At 36.6% G+C, this 23,940-nt stretch overlaps 2 protein-coding genes and 2 long non-coding RNA genes across 6 annotated transcripts; 1 reads left to right on the top strand and 3 right to left on the bottom strand.

The window, feature by feature from the left end:
- Positions 1–4,164: 4,164 nt before the first annotated feature.
- Positions 4,165–6,666, bottom strand: LOC108867364. Of its 2 annotated transcripts, none has more exons than XR_001953334.2 (2): positions 5,506–6,666; positions 4,165–4,476 (listed from the first exon to the last, which is right to left on the bottom strand). It is a non-coding gene; the product is annotated as an uncharacterized LOC108867364 (long non-coding RNA). The 2 variants fall into 2 exon arrangements; XR_007250890.1 differs by having other exon boundaries at positions 5,684–6,666.
- A 7,616-nt stretch (positions 6,667–14,282) lies between these two features.
- Positions 14,283–15,382, top strand: LOC125468490 (auxin-induced protein 15A-like). The gene has a single exon (XM_048564301.1). It carries the CDS (start codon positions 14,757–14,759, stop codon positions 15,036–15,038), a length of 282 nt encoding a protein of 93 aa, XP_048420258.1. The 5' UTR covers positions 14,283–14,756; the 3' UTR covers positions 15,039–15,382.
- Positions 15,383–15,511: 129 nt separating this feature from the next.
- LOC125468493 lies at positions 15,512–19,015 on the bottom strand. 2 transcript variants are annotated; one of them, XR_007250912.1, is made up of 2 exons: positions 16,051–19,015; positions 15,512–15,784 (listed from the first exon to the last, which is right to left on the bottom strand). It is a non-coding gene; the product is annotated as an uncharacterized LOC125468493 (long non-coding RNA). The 2 variants fall into 2 exon arrangements; XR_007250910.1 differs by having other exon boundaries at positions 15,512–15,754.
- Positions 19,016–19,429: 414 nt separating this feature from the next.
- Positions 19,430–21,751, bottom strand: LOC103938180 (L-galactose dehydrogenase). Its single transcript, XM_009348174.3, has 5 exons — positions 21,481–21,751; positions 20,759–20,987; positions 20,284–20,583; positions 20,044–20,172; positions 19,430–19,796 (listed from the first exon to the last, which is right to left on the bottom strand). Exons 1-5 carry the CDS (start codon positions 21,663–21,665, stop codon positions 19,665–19,667), a joined length of 975 nt encoding a protein of 324 aa, XP_009346449.2. The 5' UTR covers positions 21,666–21,751; the 3' UTR covers positions 19,430–19,664.
- Positions 21,752–23,940: the final 2,189 nt, after the last annotated feature.

Below are 23,940 nucleotides of genomic sequence, written 5' to 3'. Positions count from 1 at the left end.
TGCCATCAACCTAATCATAGATGATATGTAATTATAATAAGTATAATCTGGAAAACTGTTCGAATTCAAAGCAACCATCACCATTATTTAAATTTTATACTTCAATCCATGTTTGGATCCCACTGCAAAATAATTACATATTAGCACGATATACATACATATATATATATATGTGTGTGTGTGTGTGCGTGCGTGCGTGCGTGCGTGTGTGTGTGTGTGTATGCTTCTCCAAATTCCAATATGATTATACAATTGAAACACGTTTATAGCTATTTCTGATAAAATTTTCCAGATTCGTGCCATAAGATTAGTTAGTAAGAAATAATCTTGATACCATGAACACACAATCGTAAGCCCCGTCGGCCTTTGCTCTTTAACCGACATCCATCTGATTTTTAATATTTAACAAACACTTGAATTTAGGATCAAAGGGAAACTGATCATAGAATATGTCTGAACATATCATACTAGTACGCCAAGGATATGGAATCACACTGAATTTAAGACCAAAATTCAGTTTATGTATTTTGTAAAATGACTCTATGTATCGTCGAACTTAATAGGTTTTAATTATATAATCAGAGGCTCTGATACTAACTATTAGCCTCAATTAAAACACAAACGAAGGAGTGCCTAACCTGATTCCAACGGCGGCCATGGAAGTCGAACACAAAAGTAGCAGCACATGGCAACACCAAGATCTTCTATAAACTCCTAGCCGAATACAACTACTCTATGAGAAGCATTATGTTGTGTGTTCTAGGGCTTATAGGGACCGTTGTTTTTTATATATAGGCTAAAAGCTAGGGTTTCCATCCATAAAGGAAACCTAAACTTTACTTTCTTAGCCTCCAAGTCAAGTATCATAATCATATTCAATAAAGGATTCCATCAATCCTATTTCCAATATAATACACCTTATATAGGATTGATATCTTTAAGAGATCAAATCACAATCAACATTATTCTCCAATATTACATTCCTATTACATGTAGTAGACCACTTAATGGTTGATTTATATTGGATAAATCCAACATTAGATTGATGTATGTCTTGGGAATTTCAGGTTTTTCTCATTTTTTTTATGCTATCACAAGATCTGTATTTACAGTTGCTATTCTGTTTTGTTACGGTTATATATACATGATGCGATGTGCTTATATAAAATTCTCATATCAAATAAGAAAGTGACTTCAAATGTGTAGTTCGTTTGAGTCCAATCTTTTTCGTGTGAATATTAATAATGAGTGGCTACTAAAAACAATGTCATCAAATTGTTTGAATTAAGCTGTGAATTTTGTTAAGTGTAGTCAAACTGCAACTCAAAATGAATGTTATTTTGCTTCTGTAATATGACTCTCTTCATTTGCTTTTATAATCTACTTCTGCAATATGACCATCTGCTAATTTGCTTCTGCGAATGTTCTTTGCTTTCTCTGCAAACTCTCTATCTCTTTCTCCAACGGAAGAAAATTATTGAATGCACACAGTGAATTGAAAGAGTTTTGGTGTTTGGATTGGTTTAAAATGTTTGTTGTGAGTTGTAATGGTGTTTAAATTAAGCTGTCAATTTTGTTAGGTGTAATGAAACTGCAACTCGGAATGAACGTTATTTTGCAACATTGGTCTTCCTGAATTACAAAGCTCGGTTATGCATTTTTCGTGCTGGCAAACCAGATTTTGTGCACATCTGGATACGCATTAGTTCAGCTGTGGTTTATTATTGACTATCTGCTCCTCATGATTAAATTTCTATGGTTTTGGAGTTCATGTCCTCGACGAATCACGCGTTGTGCTATCAATACACTTATTCACAATAGTTTTAATGCATTTGACATGCTTGCTTAATAAGATGGATCGATCTTGCTTAATAATGAATCACGCGGTTATTTTCTTATAACACGAGCTAACAAGTCTTTCTTTTTATCTCTCGAGTTGTTAACTGTATTGCTATGTTATTGTCGTAGACTAATATGATAAAATTTTTTGTGGTTTAAGCTTTCTGTATAGACTGTTTGTAAATTTAGAAAATTTGTATTTGATTTGGATAGGTTAAATGGAAAACGAAGGTCCAACTCCCCTTGATAAATTGGTGGCATATAAAAAAGTTGCCAAAATTAAAGTACGTGTCTGTAGAATATGGATACCGAAATTTCCAAGCATGGGTGATAAACCACGGGCCTCTATTGTACATTGATTGATGAAAAGATCAATGATCATTTTGTTTATAAAATTGAGTTACAAATATTTCATGTTCCGTGTTAATAATTACTTATTTATTTTAATACACATAAGATAGTTTTTTGTGCTATGTGTAATAAAGATTCGATCCAATTTATTTCTAAACTTTATATTCTTCGGTTTTATGTTGTCAAGTAATATATCAATTTTTATGCTTACTCTCTGCAGTACATAGTTTTTTTTTTTTACGCGCATTCTTCTCCTTTAAACTGTTAGTTACGACAGTTAATTGACTTTTGCTATTGACTATCCATATTCCTATTTAATATTTGTCTTCTACGTCTATTTGCATGTTATTTTGAGTGTAAAATTTAGTGCTGTATACTTATTTGCAGTGTTTTTAATAATTTTTTTTTCTTATTTTTCTGACTCTTTGATTGTCAAACAAAAAGCTATTGAGGTGTCTCCTGATGAAATGGACTATGAAATAATAATCCCAAAAATTGAAGCGGTCACTTGCTATGAAATTATAAATTTTCGGACTAACAAGACAAGAGGTTAGTATAGAGTTGTCCCACATGATACCTACATCGAATTTACTTCTAAAACAAATTTTACGAAGTTGCACAGATTCTCCTTGCAAGATTATAATAGGTTGTACCCTTGAAATCCTGACAGGTGATAATATACATGTTAAAATACCTGCTATACAGATCACATTTACAAAAACACATGCTATTTCCATAATAAAAATGTTACACAGGCTATTTTCAATGCACCAAAGTTAATTTTCATATTGCTCTTTGTTGTGGTACACATCGTCTCAAATCTATAAAACTGTCTTACACTCTATAAGTTACGGTTTGCATTTTTTTTTATTTTTTTCACATGCGTGTAAATCTGTTTGAAACGTGTACTAATCCATTGTTTTGTCCTTTTTCTGTCTTCACTTTTATTTAATACACATAGAACATCATTTTGAACCATACTGGTTCAATGCTTTTCTTTATAGATCCAGACATTACGGAATTAAATTCATACAAATCAGTGTGCGTCCATTCTGTCCTCAGAATCAAAATCATGATATGGTTAAAAAAAAAAAAAAAACTATTTGACTAACGTTCAATGTGAACTATTACAAGTTTTCAGCTTGGCCTCACCCTATTAGAATGCTCCCTCCTTCCAATCAGGCAAATGAGGCAGACATTGTACAAACTGGAAAGAAGGTGACAATCGAGGAATTAGGTTCTTTGCATCCTGACTTAAATAAGGTATATGCAATAGTTGGATTTTATTGCATCGAACCAAAACTGTTTGAGCTCTTTTTAGCTTCTTTAATCAAACTTATTTATTTAACGATTGTAGTGGGTGCAAATATAAATTTTAAAACATTTTGCAGAATGATACGTTTTTGTGCAAAGTGTCAATCAAGCGGTATAACACAAGGTATGAATGGTGGTACACCGCTTATCCTAGATGTGCAAAACAAATGTACAAGAATCCAACCAATGGTCAGCTAATTTGCCAAAAGCATCCAAATTAAATTCCGACTCCTTGGTAATAACTCTAACACAATATTTCAATTCCATCGATTAATTGTTGTCTCACGCCATTTTTGCATTAAGATTTGTTGCTCATTTAATATTTTCATTTTTGAGAAAGTATTAGTAACTCTTAATTAATAATTGCTGACTGTTTAGATAAATACTATCAAACTTTGGACAATGAAAGTAAAAATTTGTATAATAAAAAAAATTATCGTTTTTAATGATCCAACTACAAAACAAAGTATAGATTCATTCAAATTTGAAAAACAGTTTCATGCAGCCATAATTTTTTGTATGCTTTATATTAACATTAAACTAACATTCAAAAAATTATATGAATCCAGTTTTAAACTCATTAAACAGTTTATGGTTCCTAATTTATGCATTAAATTTTTAAATGAAGGTACAAAATGTTCTTGGTGCTTGAAGATGAGATGAATGAAATCAATGCTCTGATTATTGGCAAATCAGGTGAAAAAGTTGGCATGGCCTGTACAGATTTGGTCTTCAATCAAAGATTAGCAGATCAAAAACAGTTGCCAAGTGAGTTTCTCAGACTTATAGGCTAGAGAAAAAAATTTCACCTCCGGTTTGGAAGCAGAAGAAATTCGTTAAACTCAAATTATTTCCTCATCTACAACGTTTCTGAAGACCTGAGCATCCAGCCAACAACTCCACAGTCCATTAGCAGAGAAATTGCAATCTCTTCTACAACGATTTCATCTTCCACTGCACCTATTGAGACAACTGGGAAATCACACAAAAGAAAAGGAGAACTAGTTAGAAGAGAACTTTTTACAGCTTCTGAAAAAAGGTTATACTCTTCATAACATTATTTTTAACTGCATCTCAAATTGATCTCAATCTAATCTAAATCTACTTTTCTGATGTTTTTAATATCTTTAACGCAATGAAACAGAAGAGATCTCTGAAGCAGATGTGCAAGATTTCGATCAAGTTCCGATTAAGCTGTTGGAAAAAAAAAAAAAAATTCTCCCTAACTAGCTCTAAAACGTCCTGCTGCACAGAAAAAAAAACTAGGGGACTTTATTTTCCTACTGCTTCTTCCATACTATAAATATATTCATGTCCAAAGCTTATTCCATGTGTATTAACATTTGCTTTTCTTTTCTTTTCTTTTTTTCCAATTATCCAAATATTTTATCTACAGTGACTGCTCTAAGGAATAAACTTGTGTTGGTGTACAGAGGATATTATCATCTGTTGTCCAAAACAGAAGAGTGTTGACTAATATTTTTTGCCTGTAAATAGTCCTTGCTAACATGAATTCCCCATTTTTTGGTGTACATAAACAATCTGCTGTTTTGAAACATTTTATCTTCAAATGGTGATACCAATCAGCAACTAGGGTGGTTATCAAAGGGGAATATCAGGATAACCACTTTTGTATGTGGATGACAGAACAGTTGAAAATGCCTTGTATGTATGTTGTATAAATTTAGACAACTCTGTAAAAATATTTGCTATATTTTCTATCCGGTGTTTATTTGAATCTCTGCGTATTTATATGTTAATGTCATAATCTATAATTATATTTTCGCTGCCGCAACAACGTGCGGGTAAAGTTTACTAGTGTAGACTATTTGCTAACTATGAATATGAATTTGGTATTGCACAACCTTCTTAGCAAAGTCATACATTTGATACTTTTTGGTAATTGCAAGATCTTACCACTTCGCTACTTTGTAAATGATTTTAGTGTATAAAGCTTTACTGCTACGGAAAACAATAACATACATAATTTCAAAAACTTACAAGTATTACTATGGTGCTTTTCTAAGTATTGTCAATAAGCCATGGTCGGTAGATTCGGCCATTTAGCGTCCAAACTCCGTATCGGTACGTCCGTACCGATACTTTGACGGTTCGGTTGTGAATTCGGTGTCTATAACCAGATTAGACAAAACTTGAACAAAGAACTGAAAAAAGGGACCTGGGTCACTGTAAAATTTGCCGATGTCGTCCTTGTAGTTGTCGGGGAGACTTTCTGAAGAACAGGGGTGACTTGCTCACCCCCCTCGAGAAGAGCATCATACTGGGCAGGTTCCTATTCGTCCTTGTGTTTGTTGGTGAAGGAGAAAAAGGAGAGGTCGGGGAAAGAGAAGAAAGGGGAGAGAGAGGAGGGAGGGACAGAGAACTGGAATGCGACACTGAGAATCGAGAAGAAATAACAAAGGGAAAGGAAAGGAAACGTCTGCAAATAAATTAATTATTTGTTTAATGAATATTTAATAAAAAATATTAAAGAGATAAATGATGATTACGTGAAGAAATAACCAAGGGAAGTGATAAGTCTTTGGTATCCGAGTCATTTTAATTTTAATTCCTATCTAGAAGAAATAACAAAGGGAAAGGAAAGGAAACGTCTACAAATAAATTAATTATTTATTTAATGAATATTTAATAAAAAATATTAAAGAGATAAATGATGATTACGTGAAGAAAATAACCAAGGGAAGTGATAAGTCTTCCAATGAAATGTTCACGTGAAGAAATAACAAGGGAAAGGAATGGTGCCGTAGTAAATTAATTTTAAATGTATTATTATCAATATTTTTATATACAAACAAATTTAAACCAAATCGTATTGTTTATGCCTACTCTCTGACGAATAATATTTTATGTTATTAATCACCTGTGTTCTTTTATTGATGGATTGTAGAGACTAGATTTACTGGGAATGAGCAAAGTAGTTTTAACATCTAGGCAAAATTATATCTAATGATTTAACATCTAGACAAAGTTAAATCTATATGATAAAAACACGAGCGGTACAATAATTATGCAAGAGAATTAATATAAGAACTGGTTTAAATTAATTTTTTCAGTATCTATGTACAAACGTGGATATTTACAAAGTGAATTTGTCAATTCTTCAGGCTACAACATTGAAGAGTTTGGTTTAGTCATGTCATTAGAAGGATTGTAAACAAGAACTGTGACATGTGAAGGCCTCTTCGGTGCATGGAATGGTGATGCCGCCCATCGGATGAGTGAATCCAAACTTTTCCTCACTGCAACGTAACAAGTCTTGGAACCACTGGTGGTTCAAGTATGATATAGGAACTACAAATCTCCTTTTCTGTTCCTCTCCGACATAAACAGCAAAGTGGCCTTTTGGGACATTCGTTGAAGCCATGCTCGATTGCTTAGACGTCAAGATAGATCGCCGGATGATCCATAGCAAGCTCAGACCCATGGTTTCTGTGGAATATTGTTATGCTTAAGACTTGAGGAGATATTGGATGAGAAAAAGTTGTGACAAAGGAAGAGGATGTGAGGACTTGGGGTGATGGATTTGTGTAGGTTCGTTGATAAATGGATGGCATATGTAAGAGGGTAGATGCTTCTGTCCTCTTACTAATTTTCTAAAAGTTGATTAGCCAATTAATCAGTTGTAAAAAGGTTGCAACTTGCAAAATCATGCCCTACTCTGTAAGGACTTCCATGGACGTTGGTCCCAGACCAATTAATCATGCGGTGCCGTATGAGACATGACATTGTATTATTGTCCCGGAATTGCCATTGTGGTATCCCAGAGGGTGTACGTAAGTCCTTTTGCAAACCTATCCCTCACATTTCCATGTCAAATTCCACTGTCTTCTAGACTATGGATAAGTTTGATCTTTCATATATGGCCAATATATTGGGATATCAAACTTGACCAAATGAAAGGAGAACAAAAAAAGCAAAGAAAGAAGAAACCCATATCTTTCAATGCATTATATCACAGAAAGATATCATGCCAACTAGGTTGGTTCTGTGCTTCCATCAACCTTACCATCCACTTCAGTTTTGGCCCGACTTTATATCATATTTTAGTCACAATACACCACACATGGGGTGATGATCTTGTTCCTTGTTCGATCGACAAATTCAAAAACCTGGGACTGAATGGAGAACTTCTATTTGCTAGAAAAATACCCACAGTTTGATCACCCTATTAAGCCTCTAGTTCCTGAGTTCTCTAGGTAATGCGTTGCATTCAGCACGTGGTACATAGGAAATGTATTAAATTCTGCAACCATAATGTGTTCATTGATGGTAGGCCATGAAATAACTTTTAAGCAGTATGAAATCTGTCAAGTCTCATACCATTAGTTAGCAGACAAAACCATGTGATTTCTCATGATATATATCGTAAGACAAATCCTAATAATATAAAGGGTTCACTCAGGTACCTAAAGTTTCCATTTGTATACCCAGTTGATTTAGGTGTTAAACTCGTGCGTAGAACTTGTCCTTGCAAAACCGGCTCACAAGGAAAAGGGTGCCTATATATCCTCACATATACACTGCATATACTCATTTGCTTATATGCTCCTATACTGCAGGTCCGTTTCCGTTTGTGAATGCTTCTCTATATATGAAGCATTTCTCGACCGTAAGTATTTTTCTGGAAGCAGTTTTGTTAGAAGCGTAACAATTAAAAAACCAAGTGCTGAAGCATCTGGCATTGCAAGTGTGTTTCCATGTTTGTGTTGCTCAGGTTGGTGTATGTGCAGTGATGGGATGAGAATGATGAGTAGTAGGGCATGCTTCATGTGACTTTCAAGAAGCTTGGTTTGCAACTTGATGAATCTAGAACTAAAGACAGTTTTCTATGTTTTTGTTCGTAATTCCATGACTTCGGACATGTGCCGCCTCCTCCAACAATCTGCTAAATATCTTCACAAATAAGTCTCTTAAACTTTCTTTCATATTTACCAAACAATATACTTGCTTTTATATTCAAAATCACTTAGGTCTTGTTTGGTGTGTGGAAATGGAATTGATCAGATAACTCCCCAGATTCCATGTATCTTGAATAAAGAAGTCGTACGTCATTCTCCTATTTGTAATATATGAAGATAGATGACTGACTAGATATGAAGAAAACATTTCCCTTCCATTTTGAGGGGGTTGGAAAGGCGAAGTTTTATTTATTGTTAATCCAGCTTGTACCTTTAACTAGGACAAAAATTGAAGGTTAACATCCACTTCTTCATTCAAGATACATCTAGGGACTTATCCAATCCATTTCAATCCTAAAAGCCTAAGCACTACTGTTTGGAAGAAAAAGCACCTCTTGATCTAACTATTATCACTAGTACAAAAAACACTTTGCGCGACGCAGGTCCTTCGTCGCGCAAAGTCAAACATTATAATTAAAGGGTGGAGCTAATCATTATTTCAAACATTATAATTAAAGGGTGGAGCTAAGTATATGGTGATGTTCAGAAGAGAAAGGAACATAATTATCTGGGCCCGAGGCGACTGCAAGGGAATCCAAAGCGCGCGTGTTCAAGAGTAGCTAGGGTTTTTTCAAATGACAGATGCAGCTGCTACACCAGCTTATATTCTAGCTGTTGTTAGGTTTTGACACAAGTGTGTACTTGTACGTGTTGGTCCGCGCGCCTTCACTAGTCCCAACTACCAGGTCCTGCTTTCGAATCCCCGAAGTGTCCAGTAGTGTTTCTGTTTTCTGTTTTATTGGGTTTTATTTTATTTTCTTTCTTATTTTATTTTCTTTCTTGTTTTCTTTTTCCTTTTCTTTTCTTTCTTGTTTTCTGTTTTATTTTATTTTATTTTCTTGTTTCTCTTTCCTATTTTGTTTGCTTAGGGTATTTTCTTTATTTTTGATATTTGTTTTACATTTTCTAGGATTTAGTAGTTTTGTTTCTGATCTTGTCTCTTCTATTTATTTTCCACACTTTGAGGACAAAGTGTGAAATAAGTTTGGGGGTAGGAAATAACATTTTAGGTTTTTAATTTTTGTGTCAAGTTAATTTTTGTGCCCTAAAGCCCTAGTGGTTTGGGAGTCATTGACCTAAAGCTCGCTACATGGGTTGGATTGAAAGCTTAAGTGAACCGACATTGCACGACCACTACTGTTACTGAAAAAAAAGAAAAAAAAAAAGATCAAGAAGAAAAAGAAAAATAGTTATATTTAAAGTTTGTATGTATGAAATAAAGAAGGACAAGAGGTAAGGGTTTTAGTCGAGTCTCCTTAGCTATGTTGATTCACTTTACACCAAAGGAAGTTCGTGAATTCTTTTCTAATTGATTCTAAATGGAGTGCTTTCTCGGTCTTCCTTTGTTGAATGCATGGGTTGATCTTGGTGATTCCACATGCTTACTCTTGAACTGGGCTGGAGGATTCTTTTTGGTCTCCTCCACTCGTTGATTTTCCTTTGTGCTACTCTTGAACTGGGCTGGAGGATTCTTTTTGGTCTCCTCCACTCGTTGATTTTCCTTTGTGCTACTCTTGAACTGAGCAGCAGGATTCTTTTGGTCTCCCCCGAAGGTCTGAGCTTCCTCCTTTTTTTTCTGTTTCTTTGTTCAATCTCTCCAATTCGTATTGAAGAGGGTTAGAGGATAGCTCAGCATATGCAGTTGTAGCTTGTCTCCACATGCTTCAATGTATCATTTTCACTTGCCTTACTTGCTCCCCTTTGCAGAAGTGGTCCCTTCTCTGGAAGTGTATCAACCGTTGAAGATGACTACTCGAGAGCAACGCTAGGTAAGCAATCAGGGAAGGGATTCCAGGCAGTTGGTTCCAGATCGGAAGACTGACTCCAAGTGCCGGCTGATTGCTTCTTTCACTTTGCCATGCGAGTAAGAACAAGGACAAAGAAAAGGACAGGGAAAGAGCATGATATGAGATACTTTTGCTTTTGACCTTGATGATATGAGATACCTTTGCTTTTGAAGAAGCGGTGAATGAATCAGCACATGCTTCCATCTACCATTTCCTCCTGGGTCATCTGTACTCCAGGCATCTGGTATCATCTTTTGGGAAGAAGAAAAAATTGAGTATTTCGAAAGGCTTTGCTGGGAGTGCGCCCTCAGAGGTGAGAAAGAGTTGGGCATTTTCTTCAGGTCTGCCTTGCCATAAAAGATGAAGGTCGACATATATAGGGATTTCAATAGCAAGTGGTGGTACTGTTCTTTTACCGTTGTCGACAAACGTTTTGATCCCGCAAATCCGGCTTTTTGAAATAGTGACGACTCTTCGATCTTTGAATGCGCCTCTTCGATTTCTGAGCAGGCTCCCCTTCGATTTCTGAGCGATGCCCCTTCGCTTTCTGAACGACACGTAGTAGTGCGGATGCGGCTCTGTCAGAGATCTTTTGACAAGTGGCATGCGTTTTCTGCAAAGCCGGGAGCTTTCGACAAAGTTACACACGCTTTCTGAAAAGCCGGGATTGCGTCTGACGAGCTGGCGATCTTTACGCCGGAAGTTCCGGTTTTGAAGAGTGGTGTCTCTTTATTTCTGAATCGGTGAACGCCTCTCCTTTAATAGAGGTGATCGATCACCTCTAGCATGCACACTTGAAAATTGCCCAGAAATCGTCTGCGGCCCGTCGGGATTTCACTCCATCCAACCCTTCTCTTTTAACTTCTTGAAAAATGGCTAGCTCATCTAACCCATCGAACATTTGCTTAGATTTGAGTCTAAGCAATGATCATGCTGCGCCGCGTCAGGATAAGGCATGGTGCCCGTCTTTCTTATCTTCTCATGGCCCTCTTACAGATGAGGACTCTGTGATGACGGATGCAACAACGGCTACGATAGTAGCTCGGAACCTCCTCACTCCCAAAGATAGTCAGCTGCTTTCGGGACGGTCCGATGAGTTGGCCGTTCAAGAGTCCCTGGCTCTCAGTGTTCAGTGCGCTGGCTCTGTGTCCAACATGGGGCAACGCCTACTTGCTCGCTCCCGTCAGGTTGAATCCTTGATGGCGGAGGTGGAGAGTCTTAAGCAGGAGATCAAACAGCTTAAGTACGAGAACCGAAGTTTGCACGTGCTTGCCAACAATTATTCAACAGGCATGAAGAGGAAGCTTGATGAGCTTGATGACCGTCAAAGGCTTGCGGCTTTCTTCCAGAGGCACCTATTTCCTGGGTCTTCCAGCGTTCCACCAAGGTTTGGGGCCTTGAATGATCTATCTTCGGTGCCTCCCGCTCCTATGCCTCCTGCTCCGATGACTTCCGCTCCGATGCCTTCTGCTCCGAGAGTTTCGCCACGTAGTGGGTCTTCACGTACACAACCCTTGTGAAGGCTCCATCTTTCTGCCATGTTTTTTTTTTTTTTTTTTTTTTTTTTTTTTTTTTTGTAAACTATCGGAAATCAATGAATAATTTAAAAGTAACCATTTGTGAACAAACATAAGTAAATACATAGAACTCTGAATAATTTAGCACCACGTCGCGCAAAAGAGCTTTGCGTGACGCACGTCCACTACGTCGCGCAAAGCTCTTTTGCGCGACGCTGTATACGTCACGCAAAGATATTTTGCGCGACGTAACTGCACGTGCGTCACGCAAAGATCTTTTGTACGAAACTAGTTTCAATGATCCAACCGTCAAACTTGTTTGTATATGCTTCAAGATCGCATACACCAAAAATAGGAAAAAAAAAACATTTAGCGATCAAGTAACGCGACAAAACTTTTCGACAGTTATAAATGAAAAATAACGATTTAACGGTAGTTTTAACTCCGATTTTGATGATTTTTTACAGCTACACTCCTTGACCCTATATGAATACAATGAACTAATTCGATCATCAATTTAAAGTATTTACACAAGTGGATACCACAAAATCTTATGTTATAGTTAATGAAAGTATTAATAAACTCTAAGTGTTAGTAAATCTACCATTTTAAAGGGAAACACATTGTACGAAACTAGTTTCAACGATCCATCCGTCAAACTTGTTTGTATATGCTTCGAGATCGCATACGCCAAAAATAGGAAAAAAAAACATTTAGAGATCAAGTAATGCGACAAAACTTTTCGACGGTTATAAATGAAAAATAACGATTTAACGGTAGTTTTAACTCCGATTTTGATGATTTTTTACAGCTACACTCCTTGACCCTATATGAATACAATGAACTAATTCGATCATCAATTTAAAGTATTTACACAAGTGGATACCACAAAATCTTATGTTATAGTTAATGAAAGTATTAATAAACTCTAAGTGTTAGTAAATCTACCATTTTGATGGGAAACACATTGTACGAAACTAGTTTCAACGATCCAACCGTCAAACTTGTTTGTATATGCTTCGAGATCGCATACGCCAAAAATAGGAAAAAAAAAACATTTAGAGATCAAGTAACGTGACAAAACTTTTCGACGGTTATAAATGAAAAATAACGATTTAACGGTAGTTTTAACTCCAATTTTGATGATTTTTTACAGCTACACTCCTTGACCCTATATGAATACAATGAACTAATTCGATCATCAATTTAAAGTATTTACACAAGTGGATACCACAAAATCTTATGTTATAGTTAATGAAAGTATTAATAAACTCCAAGTGTTAGTAAATCTACCATTTTGATGGGAAACACATTGTACGAAACTAGTTTCAACGATCCAACCGTCAAACTTGTTTGTATATGCTTCGAGATCGCATACGCCAAAAATAGGAAAAAAAAACATTTAGCGATCAAGTAACGCGACAAAACTTTTCGACGGTTATAAATGAAAAATAACGATTTAACGGTAGTTTTAACTCCGATTTTGATGATTTTTTATAGCTACACTCCTTGACCCTATATGAATACAATGAACTAATTCGATCATCAATTTAAAGTATTTACACAAGTGGATACCACAAAATCTTATGTTATAGTTAATAAAAGTATTAATAAACTCTAAGTGTTAGTAAATCTACCATTTTAAAGGGAAACACATTGTACGGAACTAGTTTCAACAATCCATCCGTCAAACTTGTTTGTATATACTTCGAGATCGCATACGCCAAAAATAGGAAAAAAAAACATTTAGAGATCAAGTAACGCGACAAAACTTTTCGACGGTTATAAATGAAAAATAACGATTTAACAGTAGTTTTAACTCCGATTTTGATGATTTTTTACAGCTACACTCCTTGACCCTATATGAATATAATGAACTAATTCGATCGTCAATTTAAAGTATTTATACTCGGGGAAAGTATTTTTACCGCTTTTTCTGTTGACTTTGCGTGACGTAGGGCTGCGTGAGTCGCGCAAAACAGCTTTGCGCGACGCACGTGCACATACGTTGCGCAAAGCTGTTTTGCGCGATGCCATATACGTCACGCAAAGATGTTTTGCGCGACGTAAGTGCACGTGCGTCGCGCAAAGCTGTTTTGCGCGACTCACGCAGCCCTGCGTCACGCAAAGTCAACAGAAAAAGCGGTAAAACTTACTTTCTTTAGCGCCAAAATCTTGCGGGACATACAAAACGTCGCGCAAATGGCGTTTGCGCGACTGCACTTTGCGCGACGAAGATTGGCGTCGCGCAATACTGTTTTGCGCGACGTAAGGGCACTTACGTCGCGCAATACTGTTTTGTGCGACGCCAATCTTCGTCGCGCAAAGTGCAGTCGCGCAAACGCCATTTGCGCGACGTTTTGTGTTTAACGTCACGCAAACATACTTTGCGCGACGCATTTAGCTGCGTCGCGCAAGTTTTCGTCGTGCAAACATGTTTTTGTACTAGTGTATTGCATCCGACACCAACAGTTGATAGGTAAGAGAATTTCTTCTATAATTTGATTCTTGTCGGCATTAACTGTTCTCAATGGAGCCACACTAATTGACTAGTTGCCCATGGTTTGCTTGCAGCAACACCATCTCCTATTTAGTGCTTTTGCTATAAGGTGTCATATCAGATAGCTAGATGTCTCAATCAGGTCTCCAATCTTAAGTTTATATATTTTTGTAAATGAGGTAGGGCAAATATGTTCTCTGGAACGTACAGCCTTACAAGTTTGGCCAATATCAAATGAAGTCCACATAACGATAGAGGACAGACCAAACCATGTGAATTGTCTTAAGAGGACAGCTCCATTCACTTCTTTAATAGAGAATTTAACTCATAGCCTTTTTCATATATATAAACTCACTTGGTTTCACAAGCAACACAAGTCTCACATTCTTCACCATTTTATCCACTTCTATAGTTCTGCAATTTCTTTGAAATCTTTTTCTTATTCTTCCTCTAGACAAATAAAAAAACCATGGGTTTCCATTTGCGCGGAAAGAAAAATCATCGACACTCAACAATGAACCGGGATGCTTCAAAAGCCAACATTATTCCGAAGGGCTATTTTGCGGTCTATGTTGGGGAAAGTCAAAGGAAGCGGTTTGTGATTCCGATATCATACTTGAACGAGCCTTCATTCCAAGACTTGCTAAGTCAGGCTGAAGAGGAATTTGGATATGATCATCCTATGGGTGGAATCACAATCCCTTGCAGTGAAGACAGATTCCTTCGCCTCATTTCTAGCTCCAGTGGATGAGATCATGAGAGTGGATGCTAACGTTTTGACATCAAGGACAGCTGCAAGATAACTTCTTGACATCAATTTTTTGCCGAAAAGGAGGTTCTTTTTGCTGAAGTGGAGGAGAAGCGGAGGTTAACAATATGGACTTGAGTACAGCTACGTAGCAGATATTCAGAAGGATATGCCTACCATTACCAATGTATCTGAAATTTCGGATTTTCTGGTCCATATTTTTTTTACCCGGAACTCACTAATCAGAAAGAGCTGGGATTATGAGCCAACCATGATTGTATAAGAGACACAGCAACTGTAGTAAACTTCATCTTAATCAGACTGATTGAATTTTTCTTCCCTTTCCATTGATGTTTCGCTTTAATGCCTATTTCTCACATATTTATTTTATGGATGCCCAGAAATACAAACCAATATTGATCTAGATAACTCATTTAATTGTTGACTACTTATATACTAAAAGATACTTTTGGGGATCAAATTAACCCAGCTTATGTTTCTCTTAGCCAAAAGTATACAAACTCACAATCTTTTATTTATTTTTGCCGAGCCTTAACAAGCAACTGAAAAGCAATAAAATGTAAGTACAAGATACAGATGGTTACATACAAGAGCAATACTGTCAGCTCTGCTGGATTCCACCATGTCTGATTCTTCACCGGTCTCAGAATATCTTCAATTTCTGCTAGAGTCGTCTCATCGTAGCCATTGGTCCCAAGCTGCACAGCAGCAGCAACATTTTCCTTAACCTGATTACTTAAATGATCATGTAAAACTTAAGACAGAAGAATGATCTTTATAAACGTAGACAATTTCCAACATAATAAAAAAAAAAAAAAAAGGGGTTTTGTATGTGATGCCTATGTGACAGGAGTGAATATAGGTAATTCATTTACTTGACATGATCATGTGTTAATTCCAGTAAAAAACCAAAGAGCCGGGTGAAATCTAATGTCCTTAACTCTTCAATCCTAATAGAATGTGTAAGTTATTTTCCTTGGTTTTCATTGCCTACCTCTAAAAAGTAGCAGCCTCCTAATGTACCGTCATCTTAGGCAATGGAAATCAAGGAACAAAAATCAACCGGTACAATATCACATGATGATATCAGTAACTTGTAGTCCCATATTCCTCTTAGCCTCTATAGCTACCCCCAGAAGCAATATAAGTTAGCTAATTAAATGAGAGACAATTCAAAGGATGTGTAAATCATATATAAAACTTGGTGAGCTGGCTAGCTAGGGGTGCCTCTTCATATATATATATATACACACACACACACACACACACCACCAAAATGTAGTAATATAATTAATTAGAGTAAAGCTAGGTAGACAAAAAGACTAAAATTGCAAACTAAAGATGTGTCACCAATAAAAATAAGCATGTTAATCAAAACTTAAATAATAATTCAACCATCAACTTTCATGCTATTTAGTTTACAAAATTTAGTCTACAGATTTAGTCACCCTAGCAATACCAGTTAAGTATATCGCCAGAAGCTGTGTCACTAGTGGATTATGAGGACTAGATTATTGTAGTCTATACAAATGTTTCCTAGTTGTCTCTGCAGTCTGTGAATAAGAACCCTAAAAATCACTATTTAGCTAAAATACATACAATAGGCAAGGAACTAATGAACGAGAGCTAATATAAAGAAATATTAAAGTTAAATTATTTTCTCAGTATCAGAATACAATGGGGATATTTACAATGGGCGTATTGTCAACCCTTCAGGAAACAAAATTGAAGAGTTTTGTTTAGTGATGTTGGCCATGACATTAGAAGGAATGCAAACAAGAACTGCGACCAGTGACGGCCTCTTCAGTGCACGGAATAGTGATGCCACCCATCGGATGAGTGAATCCAAACTTTTCTTCACTGCAGCTTAGCAAGTCTTTGAACCACTAGTGGTTCAAGTATGATATTGGTACTACAAGTCTCTTTTTCTGTTCCTCTCCCACATATACAGCAAAGTGGCCTTTGGGGACATTCGCTGTACTCATCCTCGATTGCTTACCCGTCAAGAAAGATCGCCCGATGATTGATAGAAACCCATGTTTTATGTGGAATATTGATATGCCTTCAATAATTGAGAGATTTTTAATGAGAAATTTAAGTGATAATAGAGGATGTGAAAACTTGGGGTGAAGATTTGTGTATCTACTTTGCAGCATATATAGGGATGGAAATAATACGGATGATATATAGTAATCAGATTCTTCTGTCCTCTCACTAATTTATCAAAAGTTGATCGGTCAATTAATCTGATGTATAAAGGTAGCAAGTTGCAAAATCATGCCTACCCAACCCTACCCTACCCTACCCTACCCCTCGCATTTCTCTGTCAAACCCTAATTCAAATGTCTTGTAGACTAAAGTACCTGATCTTCTTGGATAAGCCTAATCTTCCATGTATGGCCAATAAATCATAATACGCAGGGTGTGAAAATCGCTTCCCTTCGCATATCAAACTTGACTAAATGGAGAGAAGAAAAAAACAAGAAAAGAAAAAAGAAAACTGTATCTTGTGTATCTACATATCAAAGAAAGATATCATGTCAGCTTATGTTGGTTCTGTGCTTCCCATCAACCTTACCATCAACTTCAATTCTGGCCCCAAGTTTAATCGCCATGTTTTTGTCACAGTACACATCACATGGGGCGATAACCTAGCTTGTTCCTTGTCCGGTTGACATTTCGAAAAACCGGGGCTGAGAACTTCTGTTTGCTGGAAGCAATTATCTATCTTATTAGAGTCCCTAGTTCCTGTGTTCTCTAGGTTATATGTTGTATTCAGCTGGTGGTATATACAAAGTGGAATAATTTCTGCAGCCAGTATGTGTTCATTGGTAGTAGGCCATGATATATCACATAATTGTGAAGTTGAATGAAGTCTGTCATGTCTTATATCATTAGTTGTGAGACAACGCCATGTGATTCCTCATGAAATATGTCCAGAAACAAATCCGAATAATACATGGATAACATTCAGGTACTCTAAAGTAAAGTTTCCGTATGGATTCTCTGTGGATTTCGGTGTTAAATTCACGGTTAGAACCTATCCTTACAAAACCATCTTAGCGAAATGGTACCTATATGTTCAAACCACCGAGAGAAATTGGAACTATGCTAACATAGCCCCGTGGTGTTAATCTACCCGCCTTCAACATACATTCAAGCTCCAAGTGACAGAAAACGAGACAAGTGGTGTAGAGCTAACAAGTTAAAAGTATTGTAAACATGCTAAAACGTAGCCTGTCTTGAGATTTTAGGGGGCTTTATTTATGAGGGCCCTATGCAAACGCTCCACCTACATCGCCCCATGGCCGGCCTTGTGCAAACATTCCACCTGCATCGCCCAAGGCCGGCCCTGTGTTGAAACATTTCTATACACAAAGCATTACTAGTATTTACTATTTTTTGTTTAACTTTGTAGGATTTTTATTTTATTTTCTTTGTTTTTGAATTTGTATCATGATATCATCTATAGGCTACTTTGGTTTTATCTAAATGAGGTAGGGCAAGATGCTTGTCTGGAAGGTTACAGGTTTGGCCAATACCAGATGAAAGGCCACAAAAACAAAAAAGTGGACAGACCAAACCATGTGAATCCTCATGGCCAATATCCTACCCTTTTCATCTATATAAACTCAATTGGTTACACAACCAACACAAGTCTCACATTAGTTCTTCACCATTTATCCACTTCCATTGTTCTACAATTTCTTTGCACTCTTTTGCTTGTTCTTCCTCTAGACCACCATGGGTTTTCGTTTGCCCGGAAAGAAAAATCATCGACACTCGATCTCAAACCAGGCTGCTTCAAGAGCCGTCGATGTTCCCAAGGGCTACTTTGCAGTCTATGTTGGGAAAAGCCAAAGAAAGCGGTTTGTGATTCCGATATCATACTTGAACAACCCTTCATTCCAAGACTTGCTGAGTCAGGCTGAAGAAGAATTTGGATATGATCATCCAATGGGTGGAATCACAATCCCTTGCAGTGAAGACAGATTCCTTCACCTCATTACTAACTCCAGTGGATGCTAACATACAGTTTTGACATCAAGGACAGCTGAATGATAACTTCTTGACATCGATTTTTGCCAAAGCGGAGGAGAGCCGGAGGCTAACAATATGGATTTAAGTACAGCTAGGGTAACAGATATTCAGAAGGATGCTTACCCATGTATCCGAAATTCGGATTTTTCTAATCCATATTTTTTTTGTCCGGGGACCTCTCTAAATAAGTGACAACATTATGAGCCCATTATTAATGTATGAAACATAACTACTGTTGTAAACTTCATCTTAATCAGATTTATTGAATTTTTCTTCCTTTTCCATTGATGTTTATTGTTTATCTTTAACCTGTTTTTCTCACAAATAATGGATGCACAGAAACACAATCATCGATCTACATAAATGATAATTTGAGTGTTGACTACTTATACTGAAACATACTTTTGGGGATCTAATTAATCTGGCTCATGATTCTCTTAGCCTCTACATCTCACCCAAATGACAAATTCACAATCTTTTATTTATTTTTGACAAACCTTAACAGGCGACTGAAAAGCAATTAAAATAAGTACAGGATACAGATGGTTGCATACAAGAGAAAAGTTGTCAGCTCTGCTGGATTCCGCTAGGCCATGTCTGATTCTTCACCGGTTTCAGAATAGCTTCAACCTCTGCTAGAGTTTTCTCATTCTTGCCAATAGTCGCGAGCTCCACAGCAGCAGTGACATTTTCCTCAACCTGATTATTTAAACAATCATGTAGAACTTAAGACGGATGAATGATCTTTATGAACGTAGGCATTTTATAACATAATAAAAAGGGTTTTCTATGTGACGTCAATGTGACAGGACCAAGTAGGTATTCATTTACTTGACATGATCACGAGTTTGTGCTACTAAAACTATAGAGCCCGGTGGAATCTATATTCCCCGACTCTAAAATCTGAACAGAATGAGCAAGTTAAATGCAAATGATGGATGGGAACCTGTATAATAGAGTTCATGCCGACCAGCACTGATGAGATATCCTTATTGGACAAGCTGTATTGCAGAGCTAACTTTGAAATATTATTCCCTCTCTCTTTACAATAGACAGCAGCGGCTCGGCAGGCAGACTGTAAGAACATAAAACACATTAAATCAGTTATGATTTCCAAATCACATTAAAGAAGACAGGATTGCATGAATATAGCACCAGCTGGAATTCATGCATCGAGAATGTTAACCTTCAGTTCAGCAGATGCGGGGTGCCATTCTGGAGGACCACTCTCAGTAAGCAGACCCATTGCAAGTGGAGAAGCACTAATGATTCCAACACCTTTGCTCTTGAGGTATGGTAGTAGCTCCTCCAATGTTGAATCATTAATACCGTAGTGGCAATATGACAGGACCACGTCCACTGTGCCAGCTGGTACGCGATCAAGAACATATGTGAAAATTCCCAATGGAAGTCCTGTGATACCAATGAAACGAATCTTCCCTGCTTCTTTCAGTTTCTTTAGGGCAGGGATTGTCTCGTTTACAATCTGTTAACCAAAATAAACGGGAACACACAAGCTTGATCATTACGACGTATCAATTGAGATGATATTTCCTAACAGACAGGAAGGGAAAAAAAGAACAACTCTACATGTCACACTGTGAATTAAAGCAAACAAACCAACATAAATTGCAAAATGCAAACAAGAAATGCCAAAGCACCTGGTCCAGAGACCCAAATTCAATGTCATGGCATTGCAGTATATCGACGTAATCTAGCTGCAATCTCTCCAAGCTCTCATCAATGCTCTTAGTCACTCTATCAGCACTGAAATCAAAACCGTCAGCATAGCGTCCACACTTGGTTGCCACAACGTACTCACTTCTCGGCACACCTAGAGCTTTTAGCGTTTTACCAAGCACCTGTTCTGACAAAGTCCCTCCATAATACCTAAAAATTTGGAAGAAAAAGGGTAAAATGGACATATAAAAAGTTCTATGACTTCTGCCTTAGAACAAATACAAGACCATAGTTGATCATCAATTTTTAATGTCTATTTACATCTCATCTCTCCAACCAAACAGGTTTTTCTGGATCACAAACAATGGGAACTCTAAAAGAATCAAAATTTTCCTTTTGATCATCAGTCATATTAATCCCAACTCTGCATTTTCTCAGCAACCAAACGGAAGCATCAGAAAAGTAATTCCCTTTAAATTCCAGATAATCATCTCCAACCAAACACCCCATTACAATTTACAAAGTTTCAATCTTTCTGGCTGCATTATAAATTAAGTTTACTCTTTAATCTAATCATGAGAAAACATGCTCAATTTTACGAAAATTTCCTTAAATTCCTCAAATTTTCTTGGTATCCATACAGAACAAGAATAAGGATTACCCACAAAACTTAAAACTTGAGAGAGAATCAAAAGTTACATACGGAGAGGTGTCAAAGAAGTTGATGCCTCGGCGGAAGGCTTCGCGAACAGAGCCGATGGCTTCGTCATCGGAGACGGGACCGAAGACGTTGCCGAGAGGGGAGGCACCGAAGCCGACGCAGCTGAGCTTGAGGCCTGTATTGCCAAGCTCTCGGAGTTCAACCTTTGGCAGCGGTTGTGAAGCCATTGTTTTGTTGTTCTGTTCGATGTTGTTGTAGAGAGGTTTGATTCAAGAATGCTGGGAAGCACCGAAGTGGAAGTGAAGTGAGAATACGTCCCAATCGGGTAAAATAAATGAAAACTGAAATTTATGTTTTTTGCATTCCCACTTTTTTTTTTTTTTTTTTTTTTTTTTGAACGAATTTTACATTCCCACTTGGAAAATAAAATTTTCACGATGAAACCGTTTAATATTTTAATTATCATTGAACAATATTCTTAAAAAAAATTATTCGAATTAAAAATTGTTTGTATCAAATAAATGAATGGTTTATTATTTATATGTTACTTGATACTTATATGGTTGATTTATTTGATATGATACATTTGGATGATTAAATGATCTCCGATTTGAATGACTTTTTACAAGGGTGATCTTCAAATTGAACTCATGAGTTCAATATATTAAACTCATGAGTGTGATACTTAGAAAATAATAGGTTCTAAAGTATGACTTTCACAGTTATTGAATTTAATAATAGTATAACAGTAGTGTATTACGTATTAAAATCAGGCTGCCTGATTCTTATGTATAGGTATAACACTCACTCAAACTAGTTTGAAATGCCTTTAGTACTACGATCCAATAGAATTTAATTTTATTCGTAAATGAAAGGTCTAAGATTTGAAACTTGTAAATGATGATTTCAAAACTAATTTATTGACCCCATATCTTAATGTCAATATATCATTATGGAAAAAAATACAAAGCGATACTAAATTAAATTAGCATAAATGCTAAAACTTCTTGCTATTAGCGCTTCAAAATACTCTACTTTGCCTTCTCTATTCGCCCGAGCCAAACTAGAAAAATCAGGTCATTTGAAAGCCAACTGAGCTGGAACTCAAAAAAATTTAAATCATGCTTCAGCTCTAGGAGCTTTGTTCGAGGTTGTGCTGAGCTTCAGCTCAAATAATATTAATCGAGCCGACCTTAAACACCTTGGTATTCGACTTCACTCAGTTCATAATATGTGATCATGAAACAGAGATTAAGTGGAACATAATTAATTGGGTGATAGAGTTATATAAACACCTGTTTATTCATATTTTGGACATTATCCCTCCATGGAACAATATACTATCTATTGCGAAGCTTGGAAGAATTGAAAGTTTAGATCAAAACATTATGTATGGATGGTATGAACTGCCTAAACAAGAATTCTTGAACAATGAACAACCAGAGCTATTACTCACTGCATCAAAAAAAAGAAAAAAAAAATCAAATAGGGCACAAGTATCTTCATTCATATATTTGACTTAGTAAACTTTTAAACGTAATTTTTCTTAGACCAAGATTTGACCTGTTAGGTTTGTAACGTTCATTTCATCTTTCGTAAAAACAAAATATTTCTCGAAGAGAGTGAGTGACCAAAACTTATCAAACGTTTGCTATTCAATTGTGTGGTTAGCAAGAAATGAGAGAGAGAGAGAGAGAGAGAGAGAGAGAGAGTTTGTTGATAACGAAATTTTGGTCCTCTTGGTCATGCATAAATTTGGTCTAAGGTTAGAGATGATGTACTTGTACAGCTTGAAAACCTACAAAATATGATCACAAAGAAATGTGCTATAGTCGATTGACACGATTTGTACAACTAAATTGCAGGAAACTTGTGCAACAAATTAGGTAGGAAACTTCCCTCTGCAAAGATACTTCCATTGAATTTTTGTCCTCCCTTGCCAACATGCAACGCTTCACCGCTTTCATTTTTGTTTGCTAGTAAAGGCATATCTTATTGGAGTAGGATTATCTCCCCTTCTATTCTCATCATCTTCCCTTCCATCCTTTCACACTTTACTTTTTGTCTTATTGTCTTTATAAAAAAATCAATATAAGATGTTGATGTGGCTTAACCGTAACCATTCAAGTAGGAGGGGAGAGAAGAAGAGAGATTATGAGGGAAGAGAATCCTCCTTCTTTGTCTCCTATCTTATTTACTATGTTGGTATATAACACCCCTCCCCTCCCCCAAAAAAGAGAACAAGAGAGCATGTAGTTATTAATTCATATGTTTCATAACTTAATTTAGCCGATTACCCCTTATTTGAATTTGGGTCTTGAACCGAAATAGGTGAACCGAGATGATCATGTGAATCAAGTCATAATGAAGGCTACAACACCACTCCAACATGTTGCTAAAAAAGCAAGACCATTGAGAAGATGCGTAGTTGCACACATTAGGAATAAAGTCCAAACAAAAAGGTGTACAAAGTGAACTAGTGAAAGAGAAGAAGAAGAAGAA

Source organism: the organism of the source record quoted next, unplaced genomic scaffold (genome assembly GCF_019419815.1).
Source record: "Pyrus x bretschneideri cultivar Hongxiangsu unplaced genomic scaffold, Pyrus_bretschneideri_v1 Contig10, whole genome shotgun sequence".
In the NCBI taxonomy this organism is placed as follows: Eukaryota; Viridiplantae; Streptophyta; class Magnoliopsida; order Rosales; family Rosaceae; genus Pyrus; species Pyrus x bretschneideri.
The sequence above is the reverse complement of the archived record's forward strand: the minus strand, read 5'-3'. Positions and strand labels throughout refer to the sequence as shown.

Excerpts from the sequence above, each read along its gene's own strand:
- LOC103938180 (XM_009348174.3), bottom strand. The coding sequence starts at position 21,665 with ATGGCTTCACAACCGCTGCCAAAGGTTGAACTCCGAGAGCTTGGCAAT. Across the intron at positions 20,584-20,758 it reads AATTTGGGTCTCTGGACCAG|ATTGTAAACGAGACAATCCC; the intron begins GTGCTTTGGCAT and ends TTTGGTTAACAG. Across the intron at positions 19,797-20,043 it reads GCATGAACTCTATTATACAG|GTTGAGGAAAATGTCACTGC; the intron begins GTTCCCATCCAT and ends TTAAATAATCAG.
- LOC125468490 (XM_048564301.1), top strand. The coding sequence starts at position 14,757 with ATGGGTTTCCATTTGCGCGGAAAGAAAAATCATCGACACTCAACAATG.